At 43.4% G+C, this 14,462-nt stretch overlaps 1 protein-coding gene across 1 annotated transcript in view; it reads left to right on the forward strand.

Moving 5' to 3' along the window:
• NR1H4 (nuclear receptor subfamily 1 group H member 4) overlaps window positions 1–14,462 on the forward strand; it is a 259,871-nt gene that overhangs the window by 221,500 nt on the left and 23,909 nt on the right. The window contains exon 8 of the mRNA XM_069229604.1: window positions 5,522–5,635. Within this exon, the coding sequence (XP_069085705.1) occupies window positions 5,522–5,635 (114 nt within the window). The remainder of the gene's footprint in view (window positions 1–5,521; window positions 5,636–14,462) is intronic.

Genomic DNA, 14,462 nt, shown 5'->3' on the forward strand with positions numbered 1-14,462 from the left:
GGTGCATGCACCCGGTTCATTCAGACCGCAATGGCAGGCCTGCAGAACCCTTTGCATGGGCTCCCTATGGATGGCAGAATAACTGCTGCAGCCCATAGGGATCCCCTGGAACTCCAATGCTCTGGGTACCTAGGCACCATGTACTAGGGGCTCACATGGGGACATCAGTATGCCAATTGTGGGATAAATACAGAGTTTCGGGAGAGAGAGCATGATCACTAGGGTCCTGGTTAGCAGGATTACAGTGAACACAGTCAAACACACTGATATACGGCAGATAAAGGGAGTAACCATGCCAAGAAAGAGGTTACTTTCCTACACTAGTCCCTGGCTTCACTCCAATTGCCATGCAGCTATTGCTATTTTGAACAATGCTATTATTTGCCACAGCTCAATCACTGCTGTTGAGCCATGCTGTCCATCGACCCTATTTACCCCCAAACAGGACAACATCTGGGGTAACTGGTGAACTGTGGCCATGTTCACCAGCTACTGCTTGATTCTTACCCCACTTTTTTACAGGTGCAAATGTTGCCTTCAAGGGAACCCCTGGCCTCCTAGGCCTTTCATCTGGCACTGCCGACTTGTGTGGCTGCCCCTCCCGTGGGGCTGGTGGGCACAGAAGTGGCAACAATTTGTCCATTACATCCTAGCTGCGCATCAACACCTCCATGCCACCTGAATGTGGGTTCTTGCTGCCCTTTTTAGCCCCACCTTAACATCTGGCTACCCTTCAGCAGTGGCTGTGCAAGCACCTCTTTTGCCTAAACAAAGCCTCTGAGCTACAACTCTTCTCTCTGTAGGCACCATAAAAAAACGTTATTTACTCAGCTATTACCCAAGCTACATTTTCTCACCACATGGGTTATATCTTCCTCCCAATGCCAGCCCTGAACAAAAACAAACCAAAATCTTGCCTACTATTGTAAATATATATATTTTTAAAAGCGTTGCATTCCAAATCTAATCCCGCTATCTGTCCCCAGTTAATGCCAAGACTCTCCTGCCCCACAAATTGCACTGCTAGATGCGCTGGTTGCGTCAACAACAAAGAATGCTTAAACCACCTCCTGCCCGCTCCCTTTCCCAGCAAAATTAGCCTGCAGCTGCTGTGGCCTCTCTGCTTCCTCCAGAGCTGCCACCAAGAGCCTACCTCCTTGGGTCGGATAGGAAACAAGCACTCTGTCTATGTGGCTCTCGGAGAATAGGAGGTGGGAGGCCAACAGCAGCTGGCTGTCTAATGCGGTTATCAGGAAACAGTTGTGTTGCGATGTGTCCAGGATAGGAAGCAGGCTTAAAGAAGCCCGCCTCCCACCTTGCCACCTCTGTTAAAGGCAGAACCTTGCATAACACCTGGCCAGAAACTGCCCCTTGACCATGGAAGGACTAAGCTCTTCTTGGGGTGATGTCACAGCAGCCACACACCCCAGGCTGGCATTGCCGGCCCGGTGACACGACCGCTAGAGAGGCACTACAGCCCCTGGCACCCCTGACATATTGGACGGTTCTCCTGAGTTAGGAAAGCCTAGACTAATTACGTCACAAGTAATGATCAGTATGAGGACATTAAGACTAGGAATAGTTATGATTACTAGTAAGTAATAAGTGGTATAGGTAATGCTCTGTGGGGAAGAAGGGCAGCACTTTTATTCCTTTCCATTTCAATAGCTAAAGAAGGGTATACTGGAATACCCATGATTTGTGAAACTACCTGCTTGACCACTTGTCAGACATGAAGTATTCTGATTAAGATTGCTGAGCAGGCTTGTAGTTAAGCAGTAAGGTAAGCAGTATTGAAGAAGGGAGCAGATACTTTTAGGTAACTATTGGCTGGGAGTGAACTAAGAAGGTCCTTTTCTGGGTTAGGTCAATAACTATCTGGCGGTATCCTTACACATCGCCAATATTACTAAAATCACCTCATTGAGTTATACAGCGACTACAGGATCTGAGTCCACTCTAGCACTTCATAAATTCAATGTACCATTCTGGAAAATACCCTAAAATTATGAAACTCAGACTATATATTCAATATAGTCCAAGAAAAAAACAATAATTTTTCAATATAGGGAAAATTTATTTTTCGTTATAGTGATAACCACTCCAGGGACACTGCTTTTAAGCATTGAAGGCAGGTAAAAATGGTAACCAAATCAGGGAGGGAGTTGCAGGTAGGAAGGGTAAGGTAATCAGCCATAGTCTGGAGGGAAACTGTTGGAAGAAATCGTATTGGTTAGCAGTGAAGGAACTCAAGTTTTATCACAAAAGGTTGATCTTTGGTGTGAGTTGTAAGTCCAGAGCAAAACAGATCCTTTATTAATAAAGCTGTAGCAAGTACTCTGTTTTCAGACTCTAGGTGTCTGGCTAGTAAACAATATTTTATCCTGGTGTAGAATAGATTCAGCCAGGTCTGGTTTCAAGTAACCATGTTGGAACACGTACGATTTTACATTTTATCCTGTTTGCAATGTTTAGCCAATGGAAATCTTTCAAGAATAAGGTGACGTGAGCATAGAAGAATGAGATCTAGTCACCATTTATGGCTGACTCATGATGGAGCATGTCATAGTAAAAGATGGTGGTTCATCCTAATAAACCTTACCTTCACTCTTTCAAAATGTCTATGGGGGTCATTTTGACCTCGGCGGTCTTTTTTGAAGACCGCCGAGGGACCGCCGTGCGGAAGACCGCCATTGGTGGCGGTTTGCCACTCTGCCTATTATGACCGTTGGCAGCTCTCCGTCCTTTTACAGACGGAGAGACGCCAACAGCCATACTGGCGGGAGGCGGGGAAGTGGAGGTTGCTCCACCTCCACCGCCACGCCAACAGAACACCGCCCAGCGAATCACGTCCTGTGATTCGCCGTGGCGGTGTTCTGTTGGCGGTGTGGTGTCGGTGGAGTTGCCCCCATGGCTCCCGTCCCCTCCCGGAGGATTGTCGGACCAGGTAAGTCGATCGTCCGTGAGGGGAGGGGGGTGTTGTGTGTTGTGTGGGTGCATGGGGGTGTGCGTGTGTGTATGTAGAGGGGGTGTGTGAGTGCGTGTATGCCTGCGGGTGTGTTGTGTGCATGGGAATGAGTGCGTGTATGTCTGTGGGTATGTCTGTATGGATGGTGCCCAGGGATTAAAGAAGATCTCCACTTCCAAGATGTGTTTTGTCCTTCCTTGCTGTGAGTGGCTCTGCTACTCTGTGGAAAACAGTCTGCAAAAAGGTAGTTTGTGCTGTGCCATTCACAGGATTATGTATGCAGGATGGCCTACAAAGTCATGCAATTGTCTATGCCAACCTTAGTTTGAATCAAGATTTAGTATTAAAAGAAACAATGAGTTATGACCAGTAGTGACCAGCAGGAAGCCAGCCAAGAAACTAAACATTTCTCTTTGTTCAAGACTCCAGTTGAGTTTCAGGCACCCAGTAAAACAAACTATGGTACAAGGAGGTGCAGGAAATACAGATATAATTGCTCCATTTATTTTGTAATACTGGAATACCTATATTTTGTGAATTTTGAGGTTTGTGCTATGTTAGAAGCACAAGTTAGCAGATGGGGTTTTAAATCTTCATTGCAACTTAAAAGTCAAAGCTTTGCTGAATGGAGCCAAACATTGGATATGTTAGTTTTTAGATGTAGCTGGCAAAATGTCCATACACTACCTTAATTGATCTTATTGTAAATGAGGTTTTGTGCACAGTTAAATTGTCTTACTAAGCTGTCAATCATGGCAGATTTGAGCAAAAATGTTTTCCATTTTTTGGCACATGTAGCTGGAAACTCATCAGCAGGATAAAGCTAATCAAGATGCCAAATATCTTTACGAAAAAAAGTAAATCATGGAACACACAAAACGATGTTTTTCCTTGCACCAATTGTCAAAAATAAGTCTTTCCTATTCAAGTTGCTGTTATTTTGTGACAGAGTTCTAGATAAATTAAAAAGTGTAGCTTTGTTAATTGAACATACTTTCTCATATACAGAACACTGTTGTCGTTAGTCTTTCAGCAATGAATACCTTAATGTATTGATATTTTCTAAAGGGTTTACCCAATGTTTCTTATACGTGAAAATGTTATATCCATTTTTCAAAGAAGGTGCTGCATACTGTAGTCGACATGCAATCACTAATTCCTCTTGGATAAATTTCTTGTAAAGGCAGTGGTTTGATTACTCAATTTTATTCTTAAGGTTTACAGCTTAATGTAGTTTCAGTCATATTCTAATATGGCCACTGGGCAAACACTAACTTTCTTAATTTTTGTACTATGAAAGGGACACTTCAAATTAGGGCTGTTTGGCCCTTTTTTGTTTTGTTAGATTGTAAATTTGGTTGCAGACAAATTGATCTACTGATCTGATTGTGTGTGGTGATTGCACTGTCTTTCTCCATAAATACTACTTGGTTTCCACAACTTCAAATATATGCAAATGTTGTCATCATTATTACCCCAACCAGTTACTCGTCAGGTATCTCTCTGAGATGTGACAGTGCAGACATCAAGTAATATCGGTAGAGAATCCCAACATAATGACTACAGGAGAGTGTACTATAGAGGACACGCCCTGGAAAAAGTAAAATAAATTGGTCCTCTGATGTTGAAACTAAGATGAAAGGGGTTGAGCAACTTGCACCACGATAATTTTGGATTGGAGTATATTATGTTGCCGGCTGTTTTGGGCATTTGGAGATGTAGGTATTGTGTATGTCCTGAAGAAGTCATTGGGGAATTTCCCCTATGACAAAACACATGCCGGCTGGATTAATCTTGTGGGTATTGTGGTTTATGATTGGATGATTTTTGTGTGCAACGTAAATATAAGTCAACATTGCTTAATTTGAGCTGGTGATTGCCGGTGGGGGTATGGCACCTATTTTTAAGGACCAACACATATTTTTCTGCATCAGATATTTACTGAATAGAAGACTAGGAAAGCACACAGATCAGAAAGACAAAAAAAAAGAGAGACTCTAGGGGCCAGATGTAGCAAAGGGTTTTACCCATTCGGTGTCTATGGGGAAATTCGTTGGTACATATGGCCCTAAAATCCTAATGGAAGATGAAAGTAGAAACTGTTAGTTAATTAAAGAGGCACGAGGTGGTGTTACAACTATCAGCCTTGGTATTAAGTACACCAGGAGTTTCGTAACAGAGCTTTGGGAACCAGCATTCCTTCTTTTATACATAAATCATTGTATGTCATTTTAAAATTCAATTTGTGATATGGTTAAATCAATGCTTAAGGAATATTTTCTCATACTGGTGCAAACAGGCACTTTTTCTAATACTGTGAGGAGTGCAAGCCCACTAGTGTTTTCTGTACAGCTGATTGTTATTGCTTAAGTAGGAACTCTATGGTAGATTGTTTCAGTAGTTCTCCTGCACCCAACTAGATATGAACTGTAGGTATCCAATTGGTAAAATCACAAATATAGGTAGATGCTCATAAATGCAAACTACAATATATTCTTAATGTATAAGGATAAATACTTTGTTCAAATTCATGTTTTATGTTTCCTTTTCCAGGTATATCTGAAGAATACATTACGCCAATGTTTAATTTCTACAAAAGTATAGGAGAACTCAAGATGAGGCAAGAAGAATATGCAGTTCTTACGGCAGTGGTTATTCTAACACCAGGTATTTTCCACATTTCATATTAATTAGTTTGGTTAACTTATGAAAGAGATAATGTTGACATTCTATAAACTCTCTTGTTTCAGACATTTATGTGTGATGCATATTGCATCAAAATATAGATAGACCCTAAGTAAACGTCTTATTCTCAAATATTAATGGCATCGCTCAGTTCATGGCAGAAACAATAGCCAAATAGCAGAAATAATAGCCAAAATATTTTGTAATAGCTGTTATTTATGCTGAGCAATCTAAATATATTATTTTGCAAATGCTTATAGGTTGTATATAGTATACAAAAACATTTTTGCAATATCAATAGTAATTTAGTGCATTATGCATCTTTTTTTATTATTTTTTTATCATGTTATTGTAGGCACAAGGTTATACTTGTCTAATAGGTGCTCCTAATTAAAAGCCGTGAAATTGAAAATTGTGCAGAGAAGTGAAGGTGATATATACAATATGAACAGCGTGTGGTTTAAGAATATTATGGACTTCTAACGGCTCCGTCAGTCCAGGAAGCCCTGAAGTCACATAAGATTTCTTTACAGTTTTATATTCCACACTCAAAGATATGTCGACGTTTTGCAGAAACAAATCAAAGGTGGGTCATCATCAGGACTGGGAAAATTCAGGTTGGTAGCACCTATGGGTAGTGTAAATATCTGAGTTACTAAAAGTCTGTTTAATCAATTTCAGTGATTAGTTCTGGGGGGAGGGATTAGGCACTCACCTAAGATCCAGTGTAGAAATACAATCTGGTGGTCTGGGACATCTTCCTGATAGGAAAATGACATATAGGCCCTCATTATGACCTTAGTGGGTGGCTACAGCCACCTGCCAAGATCTGACCGCCGGGCGGCCGCCAATTCAGCCGCACCCCACCGCGGTCATCATGAGATCCCCGCCGGCCCAGTGGGGATCTCTGCCGTAACATAGGAGCTGGCTCCATATGGAGCCGGCGGTGTTGCGGCCGTGCGACGGGTGCAGTTGCACCCGTCGCGCTTTTCACTCTCTTCACCCCCTGTCAGGGGGCCCCGCGACTCCCCGTACCGCCAGCCTTTTCCTGTCGGTTCAAACAGCCAGGAAAAGGCTGGCGGTAGGGGGACTCGTAATGCCCTGGGCAGCGCTGCTAGCAGCGCTGCCCTGGCGGATTACTACCGCCGGGGCCATTGTGGTGGGAATGACCACGGAAGCACCACCAGCCTGTTGGCGGTGCTTCCGTCATTTCAGCCTATAGAATTTAGAGTGTAATCATAAGGCAAACAGTGATATTTCACCAATTGAATTGACCCCCAGACCAGAGTACTCCACGTCCTCGGGGTTCAGTTAACTACTCAACATGTAAGTGGTCACTGTTTGCCTTATGATTACACTCTAAATTCTAAATAATTAAAATATAAACAGAGTACCAAACTATATGTCATTTTCCTATAAATTTCTTTTTAAAAAGATGCATAATGCAATAAATCACTATTGATATTACAATTTTTTTTTTGTATACTTAGAATTATTTAATCACTAAATTACCGTGGAAGTCTAGGTTACATCCCCCTTGCATTGGCCATTAATTTACTACCCTGGTCAAAAGGGATAGAGGGTGCCTGCCTCATTGATGTTACTCATAGTTCTTTCAAAGGCATCTGCAGCAAGTATCCTCCACGCAGGCAGTGTGAACTCTCCATCTGCCATATCCCTCAATAACCAGTACCATCTCAAAACGTCCTTCCTCTTTAGCATTCCCTGTATTAAAGCTTCTTTCCAGTTCATCGGTGCCCCCATCTCAACAGCTGAATTTTGGGACCAACTTGTTAGTTGTAAGTACTTAAACTTTGATATTTTCCCTTTCACCATCACATAAAGCTCATCTCAAGGTTACATCTTGCTGTCCTGATCAGTTGAGTTATTTAACACATCCGATATGTTACAACTCATAATCTGAACCCATAAGTAAACTGGAGTTTATGTATGGGCCGGAATTAATCATCAACACCAGGATTCGAGAATACTGTCTTCCAAGGACCTTGTGCTCTGGGGATGTGTAAATATTAGTGGTCTGGCAGAGATGAGGCAGCTGCAGTGCACTTTACTAGGGACTTATAAGTAAATTAGATATGCCAATTGTGCTGTGCCTGCTGGTGCAGTGATGTCTACACCTCCGTTTACTCCAGCTATGCCAGTGGGGGTGCAATACTACTGTGCAGGGGCCTCCACTGGCAACTGTACCATTCCTGTGTTGACAAGGAGGACCTCCATGTCATGTTTGCAGGCACGCTACACGGACAACCAGTGATTCTAGCTGCCACATATGGTCCAAACACAGACAACCTAGAGTATTTTTCTGAGGTTTGGAGATTGCTGTCCGATCTGGGACCTCGAGCGATCATTTGGGTAGGTGATTTCAATGTTGTATTGGAGGACCAACAAGACTGCTCTGACATATTCAAGAGTCTACACTCCCAAGCTGTGTGAACCCTTAATGCCATAATCCAAGACAACTGCCTACAGGATATCTGGTGGCGCACTCCTCCCAAACCCTCAAGGACACCTGCTTCTCAGCATACTGGAATGCGTGGTCCAGAATAGACTTCTGGCTGCTCTCTAGAGACACCCCTCCATCACATGCCAGTTAATTGCTATTGCAGATCCCCCAGGCCCCACTTGGTGCATTTACCTGGCGGCTACCACTGGGGCTATTGTGAGACACAGCGTTCCACAAAGAAATTCAGACAGCTATAGTGGACTACTTTGTGCATAATGAGAGATCCTTACAATCACCCTCCACACTTTGAGAAGCATTCAAGGTGGCAATACGTGGGATCTGTATTGCCAAGCAGTAGGGCGAATTGTTAGTTAGACTTGAGAACGACATTCGTACTCTAGAAACTGAGTACTTTTAGTCTAAAGACCCCTCCACTTTGGCTAATATTTGAGACAAACTGTCCGAATACCAGGAGGAAGCAACTAGGGAGATGTACCATTTAGCCAGGGAGGCTCAGGCTTGTAGTTTTGGTGAGGGAGACTGCACGGGCAAGACCCTTGCCAGGATGCTTACTAAATGGCATCCCTTCACTTATGTGGCGGAACCTCTCAATGCAAATTCCCAACTCGTTTCCTCTCCGACAGAGGTATTAGATGTCATGTTGCCCTTCTACTCCCTACTAGACAGAAAAACCCCTAATCTAGACTCATCTGGGCTCACCGCATGCTTTTACACTATACAATTGCTCTGGCTTGACCCTGCTCATCGCAAATATCGATAGATTGTGCAGGTGATCAGTAGGCTCCCTAGGGACAAAGTTCCTGGGATTGATGGTCTGACCACCTCCTTTTATAAAGAGTTCACCCCTATACTAGCCCACATTTGCTGGTAATGTATGAGGACTTCCCGGCTTCATGTTCACTTCCCCCCCCCATTGAGAGAAGCAGTCATTATAACCCTCTTCAAGCCGGACAAGTCAGTGGAACTCTGTGACTTTTAAAGGCTCCTCTCACTTATCAGTGTTGTTCCTAAGATATATGCCAAAGTCTGTTGCCATTTATTGTGACACTGGACCAATTGGGCTTCATACCAGGGAGCTCAATCTCACATAATCCTCTCACGATCTTCACTGTTATACACCATCTAGATCCTCTAGTGTGTCCGATGGCCACCCTTCTGGGTGCCACCAAAGTATTTGATTCCCTAGAATGGGCGTACCTTTTTCCACTTCTAACATGTCTCTGGTTGAGTCCATGATTCATCCAACACATGCCGCCTCTTCACACTCTCCCCACTGCTCAGGTGTGCCTAAATGGGCTCGTCTCAGATCCTTTCCCCATCACCCATGCCATGTGACAGGGATGCTCACTATCACCTGTCCTATTTGCTATTGCCATAAAGTCTCTGGCTGCGATACTCCGACAACACCACACAAACAGTGGCATTGGATTTATGTGCAGGGGACTTGTGGTCTCGATATATGCAGATGAGATTACTCTTTTTGTATGCAATCCAAAAGAGAACCTGGCCCCTCCCACCCGTGAGGTGGCACAATTGGGGGACTACTCCGGCATTCAAATAAACTGGTCTAAATCCATTTTCTTCCTGCTCACAGATTCTACATTGCCTTTTAACAGTGACTAACCTCTGAAATGGGTGACAAACCTGATCAGATACCTGGGAATTTAGCTCAACAGAGATCTAGAAGAGCTCTGGCGAGCTAACTATGGCCTGCCACTGACTGGCTTGAAGATAAAATATCAATATGTTCTTAACTACCACTGTTTATAGCGGGCCACATACCAATAACAAAAATGGTCATACTCCCTAAATTCATTTGTATCTTCATAAATGTTCCCCTCCGGCTAACTGCGCAATTCTTTAAGCGGTTTATATCTAACTTGACATCGCTGATTTGGGTGGGTAAACAACCACGGGCCTCCTAGGAGTTTCTCACGTTATCACAGGGGGGTTTTGGGGCACCGGACATGCTGCTATATGTTCTATGCACCCAAGCCCACTTTGTTCATTATTGGCTCTAGACCACACAACACCAGCCACAGTTGGCAATAGAAGAGATTGGCTGTCACCCTGGTCATTATCAACAGTGCTATTTTTGGCATACAGGGCGACCAGAGAGAAAATTGACACTGTCAAATGCGTACGCTGGACATGGGAGGGCTTGCATAAGCGGGCGGGCTTGCTGCTCCTGTATGCCCCCTTCATCCCCCTAGCTAAAAACCCTGCATACCCACTACTACAAGACAAGGGAGCAATTTTACAGGGCAGAAAGCAAGACATTAGAGTGTTTTCGGACCTGTACCCAGAAAGCCAGTCCATCCCATTCTTTGAATGCTTCCCTATCCCCACTTTATTGAGTACATTACTATACTATCAATTATGAGCCACTTGCCGTGTGGCACACAATACATTCCCTGCTCCCCCATCTCCATCCTGGCAATGGAGCACATGCTTACATCCACCTCTCCGTGCAAACTGATTACTCATCTTTATAATCACATGCAACTCTCTTCACCGATCATTTATCCAAAAACGCACAAGGCATGGAGTGAGGACCTAGATCCACCTCTCACAGAGGGACAGTGGACCTAGTGTTGTAATCATTGTTATCACAGAACTATGAACTGCTTCTTATACATTTTCAATTCCTACACCGATTGGACCGCACCTCGATGCACCTTTTTAAGATGGGGTTTTCATCTGACTCTTGTTGTTCGAGATGCCATTTGACACAAGCCACCTTGCATGGTACTGTCCACCAGAGGCTAACTTCTGGGGAGAGGTCTACACTATCATACATGAGATCACGCACTCACTGACCTCCGATACCCCCATGGTCAGGCTGCTTGGATACATGAAAGACACACCCATCCTGTTCCACAGACTTACTGACATGCTGTTTCTATTAGCCAAATGCAGGGTGGCCAGATATTGTGGCAAGAAATCAGCACCTACCTTTAAAGCATGGTTAAAAGACGTGACATATTGCCAGGAACAATTAGCTAATTACTGGGAACATATGCCGTCACACTGCCGCCCCAAAGACATAAGTGAGCCATTCACCTCCTCCCCCTGAGGAATGATAATCTACCTTATGGGAACAATGCATTGGATGGGGGGACACAGATCAGGCTAAGCTGCCACTACCCATCTTATTGTACTAGATGTCCCATAGGTGAGATGCTGGTGGTACACCCTTGGTAACTAGGGTTTGCTCACAATTACAGGCTAAACAGCTCTTGTTCTGTTAGGTCAGACCTCACTTCTATTGGACACATTCCACTGCTCTTATGTTCCTCTGGGATCCACTCTAATTCCACTTTCTAATGTGTCATTGTTAGAGATACCTGCTTATGTAAATGTATATGATCTAGATGTGTGCAAGTGTGGCTTTTTCACCACTTAGTATGATTATTGTTGCTGTTTTTGATTGTTACTGAAAACCTCAACAAAACAATAAAAACATATATGCCCATTATGGATATGCCAATCAAACCATGTTTGGGGGGAGCACATGCACTTTAGCACTGGTCAGCAGTGGTAAAGTGCTCAGAGTCCCAAGGCTAACAAAAGGAAACAGCAAAAATATGAGGCAAACAGGCATAAAAGTTTGGGGTGGAAGACCACCCTAAGGCTGACAAGTCTAAAAGTAACCACACTATGGTTCCCCTCTGCTTTTATTGGTAAGTACCAAAGTACCTGAAAAAAATAACATTGACACTAATATCAGCAAAGAATATTAAAAAATATTGAGTTTTTTATGATAAATGGAGCTTAAAGTAGTAAACGTTAAATAGTTTAAAATATAAATGTAATATAACATAAATTACATAAGTTCTACTAATATGTAATACTGTACATAAATATATACTTATATAAACACATAAACACACATATGTATGTGTGTGTAATCATAGAAATATATCATAGAAATTCAAAAAATACAAAGGTTACAGGGATTATAGTTATGATCTGAATTTACTAGCACAAAACCATAGAAATTCAGCAGTTATAGTTATGGTTAACTCATCAATTATTTTCTTGCAAATGTTGCATTGATATTATCAGTGATGTCATAAAGGATGTCATAACTGATGTAATATGTGGGGTAATTAACAGTACATGGCGGGGATGCGAGTTAAAGTACCTTACGGTGTGAAATATAGTTACTTGAGTATATATATATATATATATTAAAATGCACTCCTGCAGAATCAGCCATATGGGGTTGGACTGGTTAACCAATGGAGCAAATCAGTATAATAATCATAGCAAAAAAAAAGTATACTGCTCTCCCAGCTCACTATGAAACATTGCACAGTTTATTGCAGAAAAAACACACAATGCATTTCGGCCTCATAGGAGGGCCTTGTGTTTTTGCTGGAATAAACAGCATGTTCTTTCATTGTGAGCTGACTGAGTGGCATACTTTCTTTTGTTATGATGTATTACCTAGTGGAGGTCGCCATTGGGTAGTTATATTTAGGACCTAGTTTCTATAGAAGGAGCGTATTTTGTTTTGTTAATATTCTAGTGCTTTTTGATGAATCTTCACAAATTTTTCCAAAACAATATGAAGCTCACCTCAGCATCTGTCTGCAAAGTTTCGGGGTGATCCGTCAAGTGGGACCAAGAGAAAGGGGAGGTCTCAAAAGCTTTTTCCTCATGCATTTTCCCATTAGATTTTAAACATGAATTACCCCAAAGCTGGCAGAAAGGTAGCGCTTGGTCCAGAAAGTAGCCTTTCTGATATTTGGTGTAAATCTATTAATTAGTTTTTAAGTAGTTAAAGAAAAAGTACATTTACATATATAGAGATGCAAAGAACCCTCCTGATCTCCTGCTGAGATCTGATTGGCTGCCAACCCTTCAAGAAGGAAGTGTTGGCAGCCATGTTGGGACTTGGCTTCAGTTGAGTCCCAGAAAAAAAGATTAACAAAAAGAAAACGGGCCAGGGTAAGGACACGCTGACCCCTTAGCGCTGAGCTAAGAACAAAAGAGCACTTTTAAAAAAAACATTCAGCTGGAGTCACAGCGGAGCAACTGAATTTTTTTTTTTAAAGCGTGGGCTCCCGCACTTGTTTGAATGCAGCCTTCAGGTGGGCTAGGCCCCAGGGGCATTGAAATTTGGATGTGGCAGCCCTCTGCAGCCCGGGGACAGCCACCTCCCTGGGGAAAATATAAATGAAGTGCAGGTGGGCCGCCCACCCCCCTGCAGCCCTGGGGACTGCCTCCTCCCTGTGGCAAATAGGAATTATGTGTGGGGGTCCAGAAGGGCCCCCGCAACCCCTCCCTGGGGCTTTAATAATAACAAAGGGGGAGGCACATGCCCCACTGCATACCTTGGGACAGCTACCTGCCCGTGGCTTTAATAATAATTTAATCATAATTAAGTGGGGGCCACGCAGCCACCTCCACAGCCCTGGGCCCTCCTCAAGTAGCCAGTGATGGCCCTGGGTCCCACCACCCGCCAGGGCCGGCTCCTGCTATTTCCCAGGTGCTCACCCCCGGGACATAGCTATTTACTCTGACTTGGTGGGAGCTTGACAGTTCCCACAAAGTCAGAGCAAACGATTTTCTTCCAGCAAGTGAGAGCTGTCAAACAGCTAAGGGGCACCCAGATGACATGGCCGGACCACCCACCCCGCCAAAAAATAAAATGTTTAGGCCAGGCCCTGGGTGATGAGGTCTCTGGGGCTGAGATTGGACCGGGATGGAGGCTCCCCTCTCCTAAAAAGTTTATTAATGGCTGTCCCCAAGGGATGGGGTCCACAGGCCAAAATCGGCCTGGGAGGGCTTGCAGACCTTCAGACAACTTCTGCTGCACATGGGCAAAGGCCCTGCAGCCAACTCCACTAACCACCCAACCCTGGGAGAGAGAGCGAGAGAGAGAGAAAGTGAGAGCTTGAGAGAGAGAGCGATTTAGAGAAAGATTTCACAGAGAGAAATTGAGAGAGAGAGAGACTTTGACTTTGATGAATAGTCAATTTAAAAGAGTGAAATCACCTTTCAGCATGTATCTTAAATATTTATAGTTGAAAAGAAACTAAAGCACAAAATGACTACTGACTCACCGAGACTGGAACCTTTAACATTCAATGTGCATGGTTAAAACCTTAACCACTAGGCCAGAGGATTCTCCTTATTGTGCAGTGTCCAGGCTAAGCTCTGACATTCGACCCACATATTTTAAGGGGAACAATACTTTAATGTTCCATCGCTAGGAACTTTTAACAGTCAAATCACTAGAAATTAAACAGACACACTGTCAAGAGATACTAGAATTTGCTCTTTAAACCTATTGACAGTCCAAGGGCTTTACCA

The sequence above is a fragment of the Pleurodeles waltl genome, chromosome 4_1 (genome assembly GCF_031143425.1).
Source record: "Pleurodeles waltl isolate 20211129_DDA chromosome 4_1, aPleWal1.hap1.20221129, whole genome shotgun sequence".
Classification (NCBI taxonomy): Eukaryota; Metazoa; Chordata; class Amphibia; order Caudata; family Salamandridae; genus Pleurodeles; species Pleurodeles waltl.